This window comes from Oryzias latipes, chromosome 4 (assembly GCF_053564925.1).
Source record: "Oryzias latipes strain Hd-rR chromosome 4, Olatipes_Hd-rR_3.1".
NCBI classification, from domain to species: Eukaryota; Metazoa; Chordata; class Actinopteri; order Beloniformes; family Adrianichthyidae; genus Oryzias; species Oryzias latipes.
The window spans coordinates 2,379,613-2,399,651 of record NC_136240.1 but is presented as its reverse complement, the minus strand read 5'-3'; the positions used below and the strand labels follow the sequence as shown (position 1 = coordinate 2,399,651).

The window sequence follows — 20,039 nt, the reverse complement described above, 5'->3', positions numbered from 1 at the left end:
GGTCACATTCCAAGTGTACTGCTTCTGATAGGCACACGTTTGAAGCAAAAGGCTTTTATTACCAGGTTGCTTGGGTATTGTTTGTGCTCTGCGATGCTCATTTTCTTTAAAAAATTTGTAGGTCACCACAGCTACCAAAGCAGAGACTCAGATAGCACAAGTATCAAGACTAGATCGAATGTTCCGTTTTAGTTTTGCAATATTTTCCAAAGGAACAAATTTTAGAATCAATACTTTCCTTGTTTTCTTTTATATTAGTGCATCAAAATATCTGCTGAGCCTTGGTTTTAAAATTTAGACATAGTAGCTTGTTTTGTCCAGACTTAACAGCTACACTATAAACAACCAACGACAGGATGCTTTAACTAAATTTATGCACATCTGTCCATGTGGACTCTCTGGTTTAAAAGTCTGGAAGAGAAAAGTCTTGAACATAGTAAATAATACATTGACATCTTCTTCTTTGCAAACAGAAGTCAGTGGTTCAGGGTAAAATATAAGCTCAGTCAAAACGACACTGCCTGAGTCTTGATTGACAGTCACATCAAAAGGAACCCATGCCATTACAGTCAGCAGCAATCAGCCCTCTGCCTTTAACTCTCATGTGATGGCAACCATGAAATTCCAGGCCTCATCAACCTCTCACTGAAGAATATACAGGAAAAAAAACTGCGTACCCAAACACACGCACCCCCATGTGCAGCATGCAGGATGGATCTTGGTTTTGCGTCGTTCATGTGCAGTCAGTTAGCAGAGAGTCATCTCATGTGTTTATTGGAGTGTAGCATGAGTGTGCAGTGTGAGTGTGAAGTGTGTGTGCAGTGAGTGTGTGTTTCAGCTGTGTGTACAGGGACTGAGTGCAGTGATTGTGTGTAGTGTGAGTGTGCGCAGTGTGTGCAGTGTGTGTGTGCAGTACGTGTGAGTGTGTGCAGTGTGCGTGTAGTTTGTGTGTGTAGTGTGTGTGCAGTGTGTGTGTTTTGTGACTGTGTGCTGTGTGAGTGGGCAGTGAGTGTGTGTAGTTTGTGCATGATTGGAACCATGATAAACACATTAAACACATTCGTCTTTGCTGATAATTTACTTTCTCTGCTATTCCTGTGTTCAGACTTCAAGGGGGGAAACCTTTTAATACTATTCCCCTTCACTCCCTCTTGCGCTGCACGCACTCCCTCTTCTTACACACACGCACGCGGTTTCAGCAGCATAACACATCCTCATTCTACAACAGTAGTTTCCGTCTTGCGAGGAAATAAAACAAATTTACTGCGTTCTAATTATTCATCTCCATTGTATGCATCTCCATCATAATCTGCCTGCGTTCTTGAGTGCGCGACACGCCTGCCCGCCAGAGGATTTTGTGTTGGGGGGGGGGGGGATTACTGTTCTCCTTCACTCTGTAACACCAAACATGAATGCGCACTATTAGATTTCCATGAATATTACTACATGTTTTGTTTGGGAACTATTTTGTGCAGCGCAACGTTACGTGTCTGTATAAACAAACGCGGAGCTTCCTGCCCCGCGTTCTTCATGGATGTCAGGCTTCATGGCTACCGGAAAGGTGACAAAGTGTCTGCAGTCTCGTTTATTACTGGGCAATATCTAATATTATGGGGAGATGTCTGTACCAGAGAGCACAAGTGAAGCCTCGCATGCAGCTAGAGAACGGTCCACTGCAGAAGAATCAACACACACCCCCAACACAATTGTGCACGCTCCTTCCTCCTACACACGCAGCGCTGACACACATACAGTCATTCTACAACACCTATATAGTTAGTTCATTAGTTAGTTAGTTAGTTGTTACTGTTATTTATTAATTAAGAATACTGTGTTGTAATTGTATTAATTTGCGACGCGGCCCCTGGCGGATTTTGTGTTTTTTTGGGGGGGGGTGGGGGCTGAAGTCAGCCGCGTCCCCTGCTGGTTCATCACCACGGTGATCAAAAATCCCACACCGTCACAGCTTTAGCAGTGTGTGTGTGCAGTTTGTGTGTGCAGAGGGGGGTGCAATGTGTGTGTGTAGTTCTGTGTGCAGTGAGTGTGTGCAGTGTGAAGTGAGATTGTGCAGGCTGAGTTTCAGTGTGAGTGTGTGGTCTGTGTGCAGTGTGAGTGTGCAGTGTGTGTTTAGTGTTTGTTGGCAGTGAGTGTGTGCAGTGTGCAGCATGTGTGCATAGCATGTGTCCCTAATGTAGCTTGTGCCATGCTTGAGCACATACAACCAGGGCATGATCACATTTCAGGCAATAGAGTGTGATCTACAGCATTTGGTTTCACACGGGCCAAAGTTCTGCAGAACCTCCCAGCCATAGGTTCTAGTTTAGCGACCTGATCGATCAGAGGGATGTGTACAACGCTCTGAAAGAAAGGCTGACATCGTGGCGAGGAGCATTATTGGTTTACTTCCGTGTGTGAGAAGCGTGGCTGCAAACAAAGCACCTTTGTCACAGTAAAGCAACCTTCCTTCATTCTGTCATGCTGCCTCATCATCACACTATATTGTTTCTGGAAAGAATCAGTGCCCCCCCCCCCCCCCCCCCCAAAAAAAAAGCAATGTTGAAAATAAACAGCATTTTATTTTCCTAATAGAAACTTATTGGTTGAGGAACATTCATTCTTTGTTTTCTTCTTATACTGAAAAATATTTTGTTGTGGAAATCAGACAATGTTGACTGTTCCCTTTCTAAATTTTTAGTTACCAAAATAAAAGCACTATGAATTTGCTTTGGTAAACCCAACTTATGAGATACAGTTGCAGTGCTTAACATTGTGATCATTAAATAAACTGAATTTGACCATTTTATTACAATGGAAGACATTGAAATTCAGGTAGTTTTTTCAAAGTCATATTTAAAAAATAATAAAAAAGAAAGAAAATATGTTATAAATTGTAAATTGTCAGTTATAAAATTTGGGATACGTATTGTATCGCCAGACTCTCACCATACCTAATATAGCCTTTGGCATGACTTGATCATGGATTTGAACCACAACCTTCCAGTCTGAGGGCACACACTCCGCCATAAGGCCAATGAGCTCAACGTTTTACAGGTAAATGATTAAACAATGAGAAATCACTGAATTCCACAAAAATAGGTTTTGTTTTTTTCCTTTAAGGAGTCTGCAAGCAGCTAAAAGTGTCTCTAATTTTAGCCTCCAACGGATGAAACTCTCCTCCTCAGTGTCTGCTTTTCTAAGAAAAGGGTTGAGGACACGTTTAATCTGAGAGTCAAACTAAGGAAGCTAAATCCCAGAGTTGAAGTTATGAAGGCGAAAGTCTTCATGTTTTATCATTTAAATTTTGTCTCAGCTTGTGTTTGGGTAGGTACATCTTTTCTGACTGAAATGACACTAAAATTACTTCTTCTGGCGCATAAAAATTTGAGGTTTCTAAATTTTGCCAACACAGCTTTCTTTTGCACTAAAATGACTACACCCTCCCTCTCTTTTTCCCTATGTCTAAAAGTAGGAAGTTGTTCTTTTTCCATGTGAATGGCTTCAAAGCCCCACATAAAAAGTAAAGGACATCATTTCTGTGGTTGATTAGGGGTGCTTGACTGTGTTTTTTTGACTGGCATTCTGCAGATGCACCATATAAATGTGCCATCACAGCAATAACAGAAGACTCAGGATTGTATTATAAACGATGATGTATTCATCTGCTAATTTAGAGGTAAAATATTGGTTTGAATTAGTGGTAAACTGGAACCACAGATAAATGTTGGCATGAAAAAAGATGGTGAATGACTAAATTGTCAATTGTTTTGATTTTTTAGCCTTTCTTTTCCAACCAAGATCAGCATCAGGATATGGATCTTCCTTCTGTATGTCTGCTCTGAGGTCAGTTCCTTCCTATGTATGAACATGTGTTTCATCAAAACCAACAGACCTTCTGATTAAGGAAAAAGGAAGACAACATAACAATGACTGCTTTTTCTCCTCACTTCCTAATAAACCTAACCTTATCTGTTCACTTAATACTGAACACCTCAGCATATCAGCTTTTTGATACTCAACTCTTTCTTTTTTTATTTGACTTTTGATGTTTTTTAATAAGGTTTTCTCTAAATCACAGGTTTCTAAAAGACATCATGGTCTTAAAAGATTCAAATAACTAAAAACCATAGAGATATACTTTCCAAAACATTGGAATATCATGAAAGCAATAAATTGCATAGTTCCATTCAAGAAATATAAACCCTCATAGAATATAAATTTAGATCCCTCTGCTTAATTGATTGTTTTCCCATAAAGGTTCCAGCTCCTAAAACCCTCAAAAATCAGATTTCAGAAAATTAGAAATCTGTCCAAATTCTGCAGGACATGAATGTTTTCAGCTGACTTTCAGCAACTAATCATCTCCCACACTCCAAGCAGCTGCACAGGTTCCCACATGTCCTTCAATTGGTTGAGTTGGGTTGGATCTGGGGAAGACCATCATTGACCCCTCCATAGTCTGGGGAAGCCACTACAGTTCCTGGCTAAGGAGGCTGGCTGTTCACAGAGCGCCGTGTCCAAGCAGATCAACGGAACGTCTAATGGAAGGACAAAGTGGAGCAGGAGAAGACGCTCCAGCAAAGAGACTTCAGCGGATCAGCAAAAGGACAAGATTCAAGGAGCTGCAGACCTCCAGAAAGCCTGGACTGAGGTGGAGGAACAGCTTCAAGAACCTCCACCTTCAGGAGACGGGATCCAACTGTCGGGTTCATCGGGTCAAGAACCTTCTGAGCCTGGACCAACGGAGGAAACGTCTCAACTGGACCAAGAAGAAGAAGGACTGCACTGTTGGTCAGTGGTCCAAGGTCCTGGTTTCTGATGAAAGGAAAGTCTGTCTTCCCTTTGGGAATCAAGGTCCAAGGGTTTGGAGCAGAACCCGAGCTGCTGCAGGTCCAGAGGGAAATCTCCACAGTCATGATTTGGGCTGAAATGTCCAGAACTGGTGTGGGGAAACTCTGCTTAAATATACTTGAATACACTTTTCCGGGATATTCACATTTTTTGGGAAAGGATCTTTATATGTTGAACTAATAACCAAATAAGGTAGAGTACCAGATTACAACTGAGTTTTTTTCTGCAGCCTCCTGTTTATCTTCCCCACTCAGCTCTTCTGATGGGTGTCCCAAACTGCCACCAAACCCCCACATTTCAGCCTGAATTTACAGAACTCAGACCCCAAAGCTTCAAAGTTTTTCTCCAGCTCTGTTTGATGCTGTGCTTTTGTTCCCTGGATGTTTTTGCTCTGGGTCTCCCAAACCGTCTCTCACCAGCTTCCTGTTCCTTTACCTTTTTCATCTTTCTTTGGTCTGACTCTTTTTCTGTCTTCTGTGTCTAATGTGTGCCCAATTTTACTCACTGCTTTGATCTTTATTTGTTTTTTCCTTCTCAGTGAATCTGCCAAATCCTCACATCCTTCATGGACAATGTTGGGGTTAACAGATCACAAAGTGACAAATTACTGTAATTTAATTACTTTTGTCAGTAACGGAGGAACGTAACGAATGACAGTTCAAATTTCGGTAATTAATCACAATTGCTCGACGATAGAAACTCTAGTTACTTAGGTTTTGCAGGCTCTGACATTTTGTCTCGTTTGAAATGAAAAGAAGTTTAATTTAAAAAAATTAAGTTACTGGCACATATGCTTTGAGATTGGTCAAAGTACAGACTTGTCCTCATTGCTGCAGTCACATTGCTTTCCAAACTGGCTCAAAGATGAGACAAAAAGAGATTGTGCAAAGAGTCTTCTCATCCCCGAGGAGCAGCAGGTGAGCAGCGGAGCAGAGTACTGATGTGTTGGTTGCTCCAGAGCAGGGGTCGGCAACCCAAAATGTTGAAAGAGCCATTTTGGACCAAAAAAACAAATATGTCTGGAGCTGCAAAATATTAAAAGCCCTATTTAAGAATTATAATGAAGGCAACACATGCAATATGTATCTATATTAGCTATATTAGCCTATTATCAAAATGACTAAGTTGCTACAAATACATAATGAGAATTATTAACGATTAAATGTTTATTTGCCCTGCAGTGCATTCTGCGGAGAACGACGCGTCACGTGACTGCTCTGTTGCTGAAGTTCAACTTCATTACAATATCAATGAATTATGTTTCATTGCTTTGATAAAATTAAAGAAATGTAATAAAGAAATACGATTTTTGATGTCATTTTTATTTTGAGGATTCGAACAAAAAACAATTAAATGGAACATGCATGACGTGCCCCTCTCTTGGAACTAAACAGTGCAATAAAACGCAGCCTGCGTTTATAAAAAAGAAAACAAGGTACAGTAAAGGTAAAGTATATAAAATCAAATTAATACAGTTGAGTTTGATTTCTGTGCAAACGCCAAGCAAGTCAGTGCACGGGTAAAACGCAGCAGCATCCTCTTCTCTTAGTTCTTCCCTGTACTGTAGAGGGCGACAGTGGCTCAGGCGGTTGAGCGGGTCGTCCAATGATCAAAGAGTGGGCGGTTCGATCCCCGCTCCCACCAGCCAAATGTCGTGTCCATAGGCAAGACACTTCACCCTCCTTGCCTCCAGTGTGGCTCCACTGGTGTGTGAATGTGCATGAATGTTCCGGTGATGGTCAGAGGGGCCGTAGGCGCGAACTGGCAGCCACGCCTCTGTCAGTCTGCCCCAGGGCATCTGTGGCTACAACCGTATGTCACAGTCATATCCAGCAAAAAGTGCAGCTTTTCCAGCCACTCAGTATCTTCCAGTTGCGGGTAGTTCAGGTCTTTGCTTTTCAGGAATGTTTTCACGTGTTCTAAACAGATGACAAAGTGACGCAAAACGTCACCCCTGGACAGCCATTGGACTGTGTTGTGTAGCAGGAGATCAGAATATTCGCTTTCAACTTCATCAAGCAATGCACGGAACTGACGGTGGATCATTTCCATCAGCCACCTGTTTAGCGGTCCGCCGCCCTGCTGGTAGAAACGTGTGTCGCAGACGATGACCCAAATCTTCGTAGACAGAAATGTTGAAATTTAATATTTTTTCTACACATTCTTACAGTATTGGAAAATGTTAAGAATGTTTGTGTCTTGTTTTTCCTCCTACAGAAACCGTATTAAAACATAAAATATCTTTCTCTCCTCTATCTTTTTACATTTTCAAACATTTTTAAAAATGCTCCAGGGAGCCACTAGGGCCGCGCTAAAGAGCCACATGCGGCTCCTGAGCCCCCGGACTAGAGCCACTCTTTGGTGTGAAAGACACAAGTTTTGTTCTATATTATTTCACCATTTTTTCCTTTATTTTTCTCTCTAAGCTGCACATGACGCCTTCTCTGATCAATGGGAGTTTGCGCTCCTCAAGGGGAGGGGGAGGGGGGGGGTTCAGTAGACTTGCAACAGCACAGAACTTTGCACAAAAGGGGGGTTGGAGCTTTTACAGAGAACGAGCAGGGCACAAGTCAGCAGCACATGAGGGCTAATGTCTGCTTGATATACCAGTCAGCATTGTGTTAACTTACATTAACATGCGCTGCTTTAGTAAAGTGAAAAGCTGGCTCTGTTGCAATACCACCTGGATGGGTGTTTTCATCTGCTTCATCACACCAAACTGCTGTACTGCAGATCTATGTTAATCCATCTGCATCTGGAAAGCCAAAGTCATGCCAGGCGTCTCTGCTGCTAATATCCTCATGAGTAAAACTGACTATCAGTGTAAATCTGCACATCTGTGTTTAAGTAAAAAAATTGAAAGGAAATGATTCAGAAAGTGTACAGAATGTGGCTGACAGAGTCCTAAGGAATTTCAGGAAAAGTAAGTCCATGAATAGTGTTAGGTTAAATACTTCCAAAAAGTAATGAATTACTTTACTTTAGTTATTGATTAATTAAATAACTTTACTTATTACCCATTTGAAAAAATAATTCATGTCTTTACTTCCTCTGTATACAGATCCTCAAGGGAAAACAGTTTGCACAAACTAGATCCTCTTGTCTTTCATTTATCTTTATTTTTAAAACATTGACCTGATTGAGAAACTGTTTCAAGGCATGAACTGGTTTTATTAGAATTTAGACAACAGTGTTAAAAATAACAAAAAATAAGTTTCAACACATGTAGACCATGTTGCCACTGCTCAAAGGGAGATGTGGAAAAAAACAGTTATGCCTTTATCAAATCTGAAATTTAACCCTTCTTCTGAGAACACAAAGAACCTCCATGTTCATTTTCGCTGACATTACTGTAGGTACATTACTGTAGGTACATTACTGTAGGTATTCCATTACAATGAGTTGCACTGGTCTCTCTCTTTACGTCTGCCTTTCTTCCTGAACAGCATGTGTGCAGAAAATGGATGGGTTAATGGGGGAAGCATGGACAGGCATCATACAGTCCCATCTTCCACGTCTCCCACAAGGTCTCCACACCAGACTCCATTCATTCAATGTTTTTCATTGATAAACTGCTTCTCGGTTTACTGTCTGCCAGACCAAAAGGAATACACAGTGGCAACAGGCTGCTCACGTGTGAATTCATTTTTGTTCTAATTTTGAACTTAGAGTCACTGGATGACCTTCGCACACATCCAATTGACTGTCAGCCCACTTGGAAGTGTTTAGCAGGAAACGGTGTATATGTTGAAGCCACGTGAGCAGACAGAAGGCTCAGATTGTATTCATAATATGCCCACCATCCGTTTTGGTGGACTGGTGAGCACACACTGTGTCCTGACACAGAGCCAGTCACTTCAAACACTTGGAAAACACAGCTGCACATTTCCAAAATGGCTTTGATCATTTTACGCATCAGTCCACTGCTTCTTTGCTGTTGATTCAGCTGTAAAATCTCCTCACAGAAACTGTTTTCTTTACCATAATTAGAAATAGAGAATCAAAACAAGTCAAGTTTCTCATTAAGACTGCTAGGAAAGTATAGGAAATGAATAGGAACAACACAGCTGAAAAAAGGTTCAGAAAAGTTTTGTGTTGTTCTGTTTTCAATAAAATCTCTATTTATGTTGATCATATTTTTCCTGATGGCAATTTTCTTTCTTTATTTCAAATTCTAGCAGACAAGCTGATGGCTCGGATATGTCCTTCAAACCACTTTTCCATTGTTCCTTAGGTAAGGACACCCCAGGACAGAACAAATATTAGTGGATAGACTCAACTAACTGAAGAACAAAAGTTTTTTTTTTTTTTAACCAACCAACTACTGAGTTATTCACATATCCTTTTTTGTTTCAGAGATCTGTCAACAGTCAACTAATCTCATTTTTAGCTTCCTCAGAAATCAACAAACAGAAACATTTCCTTATAGCAAAAGAAAAAAATACACACAAATAAATATATCTAACCAAAAAAGACATTTTGTCATCAATGTATTGTAAAATTTAAAAAGTTTTACTTAACTTTTTAAAAAAATTGCCATAATCCACTTTCTATGGATTTAGTCAGTGGTGGGCCGTCAGTCGTAACAAATATCTGAATCATGTGTTAATTATATTTTGTCAATGCATACTCATTAAATCATTCCAAATATTCTGTCCATTCTCTTTTATTGAGTTTATGATGGTTATGCTGCAACCAGACAGACTTATTTTCATAATGGAGCAATTAACCAATCACATTTCAGCTGTCCTTTGTTGTCAGGCAGAGTCAGAGCTAATGGGGCCTTCACAATCAGTTCTGAAGGCCTTCTAATGTCAAACATTCACTTCCTTTAACCAATCAGATTTTGAGTTGGTGTCAGCAGGGCCTGTAGCAGGCTTAGGCATGGTCCATGGTGGCTCCAAAACTGCCACACATTTTTCTTCTGTCAAATTGAAAGTCATCCTTCTGGGTTAGCAGAGCTTGTGAAATGGGCTATGCTGAAATTGAAGAAAATCTGATAAAAACCGAAATACAAAAAAAGCTTCAACTGTTTTTTACTGTTTGCTCGCACTTGAAGAACAAATGACATCACACTTTTATTATGAAGTGTTAAACTTTAGGCAAGTTGTACTTTTTTCTCCAGTGCCAGGATTAGACATGAGCTTTTACTTTTTATTATTTCAATTTATAAAATATTCTTTCTGTTTGAAGTTCCCACTCCAATCATCTTTTGATCTATTTTCAAAGCGTTCCCAGTGGTCTTTTGATCATGATTCTGTTATTAACCAAAATCTTAAAATCTGTGTCATTTCCTGAGACACAGATCCTGCAGAGGAACTTGACATTCAAGTTGTGGGCGAGGCTGTTGGCGTGAACAAATCCTGCCTCCCCTTCCCCTGCCCATTACTGAGAGCTCTATGTTTCCTGCTAGCTTACATCCTAACGCCCTCAACCTAGCATAAGTGGTGCAACAAAATTGTTGAATACTATAATGAAACTAATGCAACCTGCAAAAGCGCATAGATGTTGATTCGCCGTCATTTCTCTACACCACATGCATACCTGAGCAAAAGTTGGCCAGGGGGCAAGTGGGTCAATGGGAAACTTGTGTATATTTTCGACGTCACAAATAAGCTCTTTTCCAACGGCATGTGTCCTCAATCATCCGAAAAATACGACAAGAACAGGTTAAAAACACCAAAAACATTGTTTTGATTGTAGTGGGTCTTTAAGCAAGTTTTTGTCTCTGTAAATTCTTGGCTATGTTCCCTTAAATGTAAAACACAAACACACACAAAAGAAAAGAAGATTTAATAATCCACCTCTTTGTAATTTTTTAACTTCTTTATTTTTCTCTTTGAGTCTGAGCTTTCTGTTGGCTGTATCATCGATTTTTACAGGGAATAACATGCTGAGTTCAGGATTGACTGAAACTACCAAGGCCTGGAACCGCCACATAAGGCAAAGAAAGCACCACAGAGACAGAGATGGATCCAGAGAACATGACCTTGACAAAGAAAGCATGAGAGAGAGAAACAGAGAAAAGCAGACGTCCTCCTCACGCCACAGGAGGTCTTCCACGACACATTCTCATAAATATTCACGGTCAGTCTTTTTATTTGATGAAGAATCTGTAAGTATTAAGCTGGATTACATATGTGTCATATGTTGAGGTAATCAAGCAGAAAATAAAGGGGAAGATCTTTCAGTAGACATTTCCTCAGATGTGCTGAGCAGCTGTAGCCCTCTGGATGAGGCAAAAAATAAAATCCAGGTTATTGATCAGCAATTCATTCATTTAAAATGCATTTCTTTCCTCCCTCAGGATCTTTTATCTTTACACACATCCGTTTCTACAAAAGACCTTTAGAATTTTAGAAGAAAAAACAAAAAAGCTCAAATTAGGGGTTCCTAGAACATTTTAACCAATTGTAACATGGGAGAGATGCAACTTTCTTGGTTGAACTAAATGCCAAAGTCTGAGAGATATAAGGAGTGTCTTCAAAGTCACTGACTAGATATTACAGTACATCAGGATGGTCCAGATATATTACAGATCAAAAGCCCCACTCAGCCACAAACCAGCAGTAGAAACACTGCTGTCCTCAAAGCGGTGTGGTAAGTGCCAAAAGTAACTGAACAGATCAGAACACACCAACGGGGAGAACCCAAACAAGAATACTAAAATACTTTTAAACATATGAAAGTTAAGTGCAGGCAGCTGTTCACCACTCCATGGAGAACTACAGGTGAGTGAATGGTAACCTTCAGGACAAGCCACAGCCAACCTGCAAAAAAAAAACAGAAATGTGAGGTCACAAAACAAAACTTAAGTGACAGACTGGGTCATTAGAACTCTCCTGTGGTTCTTTAAAAAAGGGATCAATGGGGTTTCTTCTTCTAATTTCATGTAGTACTACCCTACAAACTGTCAGTCAGCATGCTCTGAACTTGAACTCTTAATAGTCGTGCTCAGATGTGAGCATAAGCTAAATTTTGCCTTACACCTTCTCTGCAGCTTTGCTGTTAACTATTAGCCAGACGTCTATTTAATGATGACCTGCTCAGAAAGCTGCATCTTATTCCCATTTCCCTGTCTCTTGCAAGCATGGCTGACCTGAGGTCCATACAGTTTGCATGGTGGTCTGAGAGTTTTACAGTTTGATATGTGTTGAAAGAAAGAGCAGGAGCCTTCAACTTCAACCTTTTTTGTCACCAAAGCTATGTATTCTCAAATGTACGCTGCACGAATGACACGATGAGCTTTTATACTTTAGATCTTTCTTAACATGTAATCTTGTTCCTGACAAATGGCAGACAGCATTAGGAGACATAAGTGCTACATCTCAAAAAGAAAAAAAAAACATCCTCACAGTTGCCTGTGAAAATGTTTCTTGACTAAAGGATCAAGGCTTTTGCTTGAGATGGGTGATCTGACTTTTCTACATAAGGCTTGTGGGTCAAGGGAGGAAAGTGGGACACTGGGACAGTTGGGAAGCTGCAGGCTAATCACAGAAATGTTTGGATCCCAGTGTATTCCCGCCTGTCTGTCTCTCTTCCACTCTCCCTTGCTTTAGGAGTTGGGTGGAGAGTTGCTGGGTTGCTTTCTCCCCTGATCCCACCTCCTACTCACCTGGAGTCTATGTTCCCATGAACACTCCCGCAGTACAAATACTCAAATCATTCCCTTACACTAGGGCTGCTCATTCCTGGTCCTTGAGATCTACTACCCTGCCTGTTTTCTAGATCTCCAAACCCTGCTAGCTGCCGATTAGCTCAATCAGATGTCTACACAATTCGATTAAATGAACACACCTGGTCCAGCTAATCAGCACCAAGCAGTGCAGGAGAGCTGGAAAACAGGTAGGGTGGTAGATCTTGAAGATCAGAAATGAGCAATCCCGCCTTACACAATGCCAGATCATCCAATGTTCTTTCTCTGTTCCTGCCTGTCTGCCTGCTATGCTGCTTACACTCAGTTCCAGTCCTGGTCTGCAGTCTTCATTTCTTGTCCTGATCTCCAGCTCCAGCTTTCATCTCCACCTCCTTAAAAAACAAGCCAGTTTGCTCTACTGGCAGTCAACCTGCTGACCTCTCAGCCAGCTCCGTCCCTGTCCAGCTTTTTTACCTGATTAAGACTTCTGGTCTCAATAAACCGTCCAAACCTTTGTCTGCCTGCTGTTTGCTACTTTGATTCACCTGTCCCTTAAAACAAGAAATAACAGAAATCTTGTGTTTGTGCATGTGTGTGTGTGTGTGTGTGTGAGACACAGAGTTTTATCTCTTTATGTTTCATATTTGTTTTAGTAACTGTCACCTATGTGCCTTTGCATGCTGCAGATCTGCCCGTGTGTGTCCTATATTCCAGTCAACTAACAAGACTCATGAAATGAACTTGAAGCTTTTCTCTGGTGCACAGAAATGAGAGGTTTTGTTCCATTTCAGTGATTAATGAGTTTGGGCCGCACTATTTTTAACCTGCAACTAAAATTCTTAGTTTTCTTCTGTGTTTTGAGAATCAACAGAAGAAAATCTTACACACCTTTGCTGAATCCACCATCATTCACTCATAGAGTTAACACTTCTGTGAGGACCGTTACCTTTCCTTATGTTTAGTCACATCTGCCATTAACCCATAAAGACTTGGACCCATTTTTCCTTGAAAGTAAATTTATTGGTATATACCATAGGCCAGGTAACCTTTACCACTCAAAGAGCCAGTTGGATCAGTTTCCCACAGAAATGAAAGCACAGGGAGCCGCAACACTAGGGGCCGATATATGGCGATAGTTTATTTGGTGATACTTGTGTTGATTCAAAATGTTGCATTTATATAATTATTTATTTTAATTATTCTTGAGCGTGATGTTTCTTTTGTTCACTTTCCACAACCTACAGTAGACTTCTCTGTCTTTGTTGGAGGATCTAAGCCTCTCCCCCGCCTCTCTACCTGTTCATGCTTCTGCAGCTCCAAGTTTTTTCCCCCGCGAGTGGTGGTGATGTAATGAAGTTGTGCTACTCTCTTTGAGCCTGCCAAAGAATGAGGCTAGTGGCAACCTCTGTCTAGAAGCTCTTTTGTTTGCAGTCACGGCGATAGATCATGCACTCCCCAGACCTACCTAAGGTGTTCCAAAACTGGTAGATGTACCATCTCCGTGACCTCATGTAGTACTTGTACCTTGCAATGCATGCATCAAGGAGGTCTACTCCTCTCATTTATGTGTTGTATTACTTTACAATGTGTGGCCTCCTAACTTCCACAAATGCTTTGTCTACTTTGCTCCAGCGTCAAGTATTGTCTTGAGGCTCAATTACACAGAGCCTCTCATTGCATGAGATCGGGGTTACAGATTTGTTGTCAGACCACTTGACAATGACTATGCCTTCTTTTTCAACCCTGGCATCAACAGAACCTCTGCCTCTCTTGGCCAGACCTTTCTCCTCTTTAAGCTGACACCCAGCCAAGCGATTGCTACGCAAAGTTCCCACAAAGTAGATCTTTCGTTGAAGAAGGTTAAGCACCAGTGGTGCTGAAGAAAATAGATTGTTGATACTTTGTAGTGTGTGCTAATGATTCAAAGAGGTTCATTGTGTCTATAAGTTATACTGCGTACTTAAATTATTTTTTTATCAGACACTGGTTTGTTTGTTTTTTATAAAACGTACCGACATGTTTCGGTGGAATACCTTCCGCCTTCGTCAGGGTCGTCATCAGGTGGTGGTGTGATACTTTGAAGTGTTGGTTTGTTGGGAGGGTTTCACAAAGCTTGACCATATCATCACCTCCCATCCCAAGTCCAAACTTTTTTTCCACTTCCATAGATTTAAAAATCACACGGGATTCCTGAGGAAGAACAGTGGCTCCAAACTCTTATCTGTGTTATTGGGCTGTATGACCCTCTGAAGGACACCATTTGCTCATCAATGGAATTGTGCTCTTCCAGGGTGACTTCAAAGCATTCATTCATCTTCTAAACCCGTTTTGTCCTTTCGTGGTTAGGGTCTGTCGCACAGCCACAAATCACACACCCATGCACACCCAAACCCACACATGTCCGCGGAGAACATACAAGCTCCACACAGATGGGTCCTTCGATTTCAGGTCCTGCAGCTGGGACTTGAACTGAGGGCCTTTTTGTTAGGCAAAAGTGCTAACCACTGCGCCACCGTGCAGCCCATTCTAAGCATTGTTTTTGAAGCATATCCAACCATGACTGGATCTTCCAATGCTCATCTTCTTCCCGCTTGTTTAATTCATCAGTCGTCAGTGAAATACAGATTTCCCAGCATGTTCTGAAAACGATTACATGACATGATGAAAGCCACCATAGGATACCTTTCCTTTGCAAAGATCCATGCCCAGGTACAGGCCAATCATTATTTCCAGTGGTGTCAATATTGTTGTGATGTGCAGATTGCTGCCCACTTTATAATGTATTTGTTCCTTGAGTAACTTAAGGACGTCAGGGCAGGGTTTCATAATGTTTCTTCCTCTAAGAAAATTGTTTGTTACTTGAGCCAGATCTACCTTGGTGCCCTGAATTTACGTTTGGTAGTAGTACGATGGATGTATGATTTATTGATTTATTTCAAACATTGTAGTCAAAGCAATAAAGGATTCACTTGATCAAACTCATAACAGAAATGATAAAATGCATAGCTTAAAAAAACTGAAAATAAAACAAAAAAAGACATTTAAGTCACATATACTTAACTAAATACAGTGATCATTAACTAAAGTAAAGAAACACTTCATTTATTGCTTGAAAAGGAGTGGCAAGCGACCTCATACAATCCCACCCCTATTGAGTTAATTCCCATTATAGTTTTACATAGTACTGCGTGCGCGTATGGCCGGGATTTGATTTTCAATGCCGTGATTGTCACGTCGTTTGATCTGTAGATCTGCTCTTGGTCATTCGTTTTTCAATTATGTCCATCCTGTTGAAACAATGCTCCTGCAGAACCTGGACCTGCTTCACCTCTTCGAGCGCGTCCAGAATTTGTCCGTAAAACAATCTTCAGAACTTTAACCTCCTCCAGCATGAAATCCAGCGTCTTCCTCAGGTCCTCATATTCCTCAGACACTGATTTTTTTTTCCAGTGCTTTTCTCAATATTTACGCTTTCATGCGGTAAATAGAGTTGAGAAGTGAAGCTGCTCTATGCCTGCGTAGCGTCTTCTCCAAGAACCTTCTGATGCACTTGATTCACTACTGTTGGAATCACCAAACTCACTTGAGTTGTCGCTCTTCCTGTCTTGGCTATTGGGATTGTAGAGAGTGTCATCAAGGTCTTCATTTGACCTATCGTCACATTCCTCAAGCTCACTATCATCTACCACGATGGCCTCTAGTAGATTCTGTTTAGTTTTGTGTTTTTTTTCTTTTCTAAACTACAAATTTAATGGAAATAAGAAATGTAGATAAACAAGAATGAGGCATTTAAGGTTTTTATGGGATCAGATTGGGGTAAAATGTGGTGATATAAAAAAATTCACTGATATACAAAATTGTATCTTGTATTAGCAACTAAATACCATATATTGTGTTGCTTTATGTTCAATACACTTTTAATTGACCACCAGGAAATATTTCAAGTAAATATTACTGGTATACTTAAATCAATTGAGTAAAGAGTAATTTTATTATTTTGACGAATACGTCACATCTTTTTTTTTTCTTATTTAAAAGTTAAATGCCTGATATGAAATATATGTCGCAGCAATTTTTCAGTCACTGGTTTGATATAATTTACTTCAACAAATGTGGTCAGAGAAGGTAAATGTCGTATTAAACATGTCATCAAAACATTAAAACTGTTAAATGTGTTTAAAAAGCTTCTTGAAATTAGCTGCTTCCACGAAATTTGCACACATGCTAGCATTGCATTTTGGGATAGCCACTTCCTGTTCAGATCAGATTACTATCACATGGATGTTTAGTACATGTCACTTAGGGAATTATTGAGTTAAATTCAGACATGGAGCTTCATAAGGAAGAGACTGGGGTGTTCAAAGTGGTTGTTACACCAGTGTCACAGTGGGATCTTAGGGTGAATACAGGCTGTTTGCGGGCGAAAAATTGGCAAACCTGTGCGGAGCACACAGGCGGCCAACATGAAACTCTACATTGCCGCCCTCCAAAAGTTTGGGTTTGGGGAATCGTTCATTGACTGGATTAAAATATTATATCACAACCCCAATGCATCAGTTAGAACTAAAAAACAGACTTCTGACAGTTTTTTTCTGGGAAGAGAAACCAGACGAGGTTGCCCACTCTCTCCTTCTCTTTTTGCTATATTTATTGAGCCCCTAGCCGCAGCAATAAGACAGAATGAGAGCATTAAAGGAATAAAACCAAACACAACCATCATAAAATCAGTCTTCATGCAGACGACATAATACTTTTTTTTAAATAACTCCCGTACTTTAAATGAAGCAACAGCAATTGTTAATGATTTTTCCTCCATCTCAGACTACTCAATTAATTGGAATAAATCAGTTTTATTACCACTGAGAGCAAATACTCTCTCTACTAGTCAAATCAGGCAATGTCAAATATCTAGGTTTTCATGTCTCCCCCAAATTATTAGAACTGGTGCAGCTAAACTACACGTCGTTACTGAAAAGCATACAGGACGATCTAACCCGCTGGACCAACCTGCCTCTGTCCCTTATGGGCAAGGTAGCCACGGTAAAAATGAAAATCTTATTACCGTGATATTTTTATTTTCTCTATTGGCTACCGTGGTGCTGTTGGGGGGTTCTGGCTGCCGCTGCTGCTTCAGCGGAGGCCTTGGAGTGGGGATGACTGGACACTCTCCCTCCTTCTTTCTACATTCCATCATCCTCCTTTCCAAGAACAGAAACATTCACTTGAGCACAGGTGTTAGCTCATCTTTGCACAAATAGTTTGCATGACTGAATGAAATGTTTCACTTGTTGGTCTGAAGGCATAAGTATGCGTGTGAGCTGTAGTTGTATCGTCTCCATGTTGACATGTTTGTATGTGAACATTGCTGGAGGCAACAGGTATGTTTGTAACACACAAGTGCATGTGGACAAGCCCCGCCCCCATTACATTTATTATACTTCTAAACCTGACAGCAATGATTATGAACTTCCAGCAACTTGTTGCTTAATGATTTGTAATGCATCATGATTTCACCCCCCCCTTCTATAATCATCACCCCCCCCCCCCAACAGTCCTTTCCTCTTCTTTTTCCTCCGATCCATCAGAAAATGGTTAAAAATATAATTAAAATAAGTAGAGTTTAGTCTGAATTACAAAAGTGGTTTAGTCAAATACATCTGGTGTGTTAGAGGATTCATTATCCCATGTTGTAGCAATAAAATATGTCCAACACAAGAGGCGTTCAGCTCTTATCTATTTACTCAGCTGTTAGACAAGTTAAAGAAAAGGAAATGCATTTGCAGCTTTAATAGGTAATGTTGGTTGATCACAGGCTTGTAAAACTACATTTTTAATCTGCGCAACATAGCTAAGATCAGAAATATACTTTCTAAAAGTGATTCTGAAAAACTCATCCATGCATTTGTTACGTCGAGCCTGGATTACTGTAACTCCTTGTTAGCAGCGTGTCCTAAGAGTTCCTTAAGAAGTCTCCAGCTTGTTCAGAATACAGCAGCTAGATTGTTAGCTGGAACCAGCAGAAGAGATCACATCACTCCTGTGTTAGTTTCACTTCACTGGATCCCAGTTGATTCCAGAATCAAGTTCAAGATCCTCCTGTTAACCTATAAGGCCTTACATGGAATGGCCCCGTCCTATATTAATATCATAGTCCCTTACCATCCAATCAGAACACTTCACTCACTAAATGCAGGACTGCTTGTGGTTCCTAGAATTAGTAAAAGTACGGTTGGAGGTAGAGCGTTTAGCCACCAAGCCCCTGTCTTATGGAATAAACTCCCAGCTCATGTAAGAGAGGCCGACTCAGTTTCTACATTCAAAGTTAGACTGAAAACATTCCTCTTTGGACAAGATTATTATCAGACTATATAGTAAAAATCAGAGAATATTTAACTTATTGCCCCCATTACTTAACATACTGTAATGAACTTTGGGGCAATAATTATAATTTTCATTACATCCATTATACATATTTATCCGCAGAGGGAAAATTGTTTTATAAACCGGGCCAGGACGGCCCGTTCCCCCTGCTGTGGCTTATGTGGGTTTAGAATAAAATTATATTAAATTAATATTGGGGGGAGCGGGAGAGATTCCAGATTCCAGTTAGGTCTTCTGTGCTCCTGACCTTGGCCGTGGACATTGCATCTGCTTCATCTCGCCCCCAGCCATCCCGCAATTCTATCTGGGTGAAGCCCATCTGCTGGACTATTTAAATATGTAGTTGCAGGGTTAGATAAGCTCATTCTTCTCTAAGAGTTCTGGTACATCGCCTGTCCTCACAGAGAAGGAGGGTCTAAGGCACGTGTCAAACTCAAGGACCGCGGGCGAAATGTGGCCCGCCATGTCATTTTATGTGGCCCGCAAGTAGAGCTGTGACGATGACCTCATCACCGCATCAGCGCACTTTTTTTTGTTGAAAGTTCTGCATATGGTGCGTGATTTGAACTATAATAAACACATTAAACACCTTCATCTTTGCTGATAATTTACTTTTTCTGCTAGTCCTGTGTTCAGACTTTCCTTCTTTCTTTCAGACTGTTCTCTCCTCCTCTCCCACCGCACCTGTCACTCTCTCTCGTGGCGCTCTCACTGCCTCTGCTGCACGTGACACGCGGCTCCCTTTACACACACGGGCGCGCGCTTTCAGAGGCACACATCCTCATTCTACAGCAGAAGTTTCCAAAGTGTCTGCAGTCTGTTTATTACTGGGCAATATCTAATATTCTGAGAAGATGTCTGTACCAGAGAGCACAGGTGAAGCTCGCGTGCAGCTAGAGAGCGGTCCACTGCAGAAGAATCAACACGCGCCCCAACACACATCTGCGCACCTTCCTCCTAGTCCTACACACGATGCGGCGCGCTCACACAGTCCCAGTCAATCTACAACACCTATATAGTTAGTTCATTAGTTAGATAGGTAGTAGTTAGTTGTTACTGTTATTGTTATTTGTTAATAAGTTAATAAAGAATACTATGTTACAATTGTATTTATTTCTGATGCGGCCGCCAGGGGATTTTGTGGTTCTTTTGGGGGGGGGGGGGGGGGGGGGCT

The 20,039-nt window shown here is 40.9% G+C and overlaps 1 protein-coding gene across 7 annotated transcripts in view; it reads left to right on the top strand.

Annotated features, from left to right (window-relative positions):
* Positions 1–20,039, top strand: part of fip1l1a (FIP1 like 1a (S. cerevisiae)) — a 31,559-nt gene that overhangs the window by 8,914 nt on the left and 2,606 nt on the right. For 2 of the 7 annotated variants that reach the window (XM_020702870.3, XM_020702868.3), the window contains exons 9-12: positions 3,777–3,840; positions 8,295–8,375; positions 9,027–9,082; positions 10,731–10,935. In XM_020702870.3, coding sequence (XP_020558529.1) covers positions 3,777–3,840; positions 8,295–8,375; positions 9,027–9,082; positions 10,731–10,935 — 406 coding nt within the window. Of the gene's footprint in view, positions 1–3,776; positions 3,841–6,029; positions 6,099–8,294; positions 8,376–9,026; positions 9,083–10,730; positions 10,936–20,039 lie in introns of those variants that run through there. The other 5 variants (XM_078945431.1, XM_020702871.3, XM_011473196.4 and 2 more) reach the window with 5 other exon arrangements.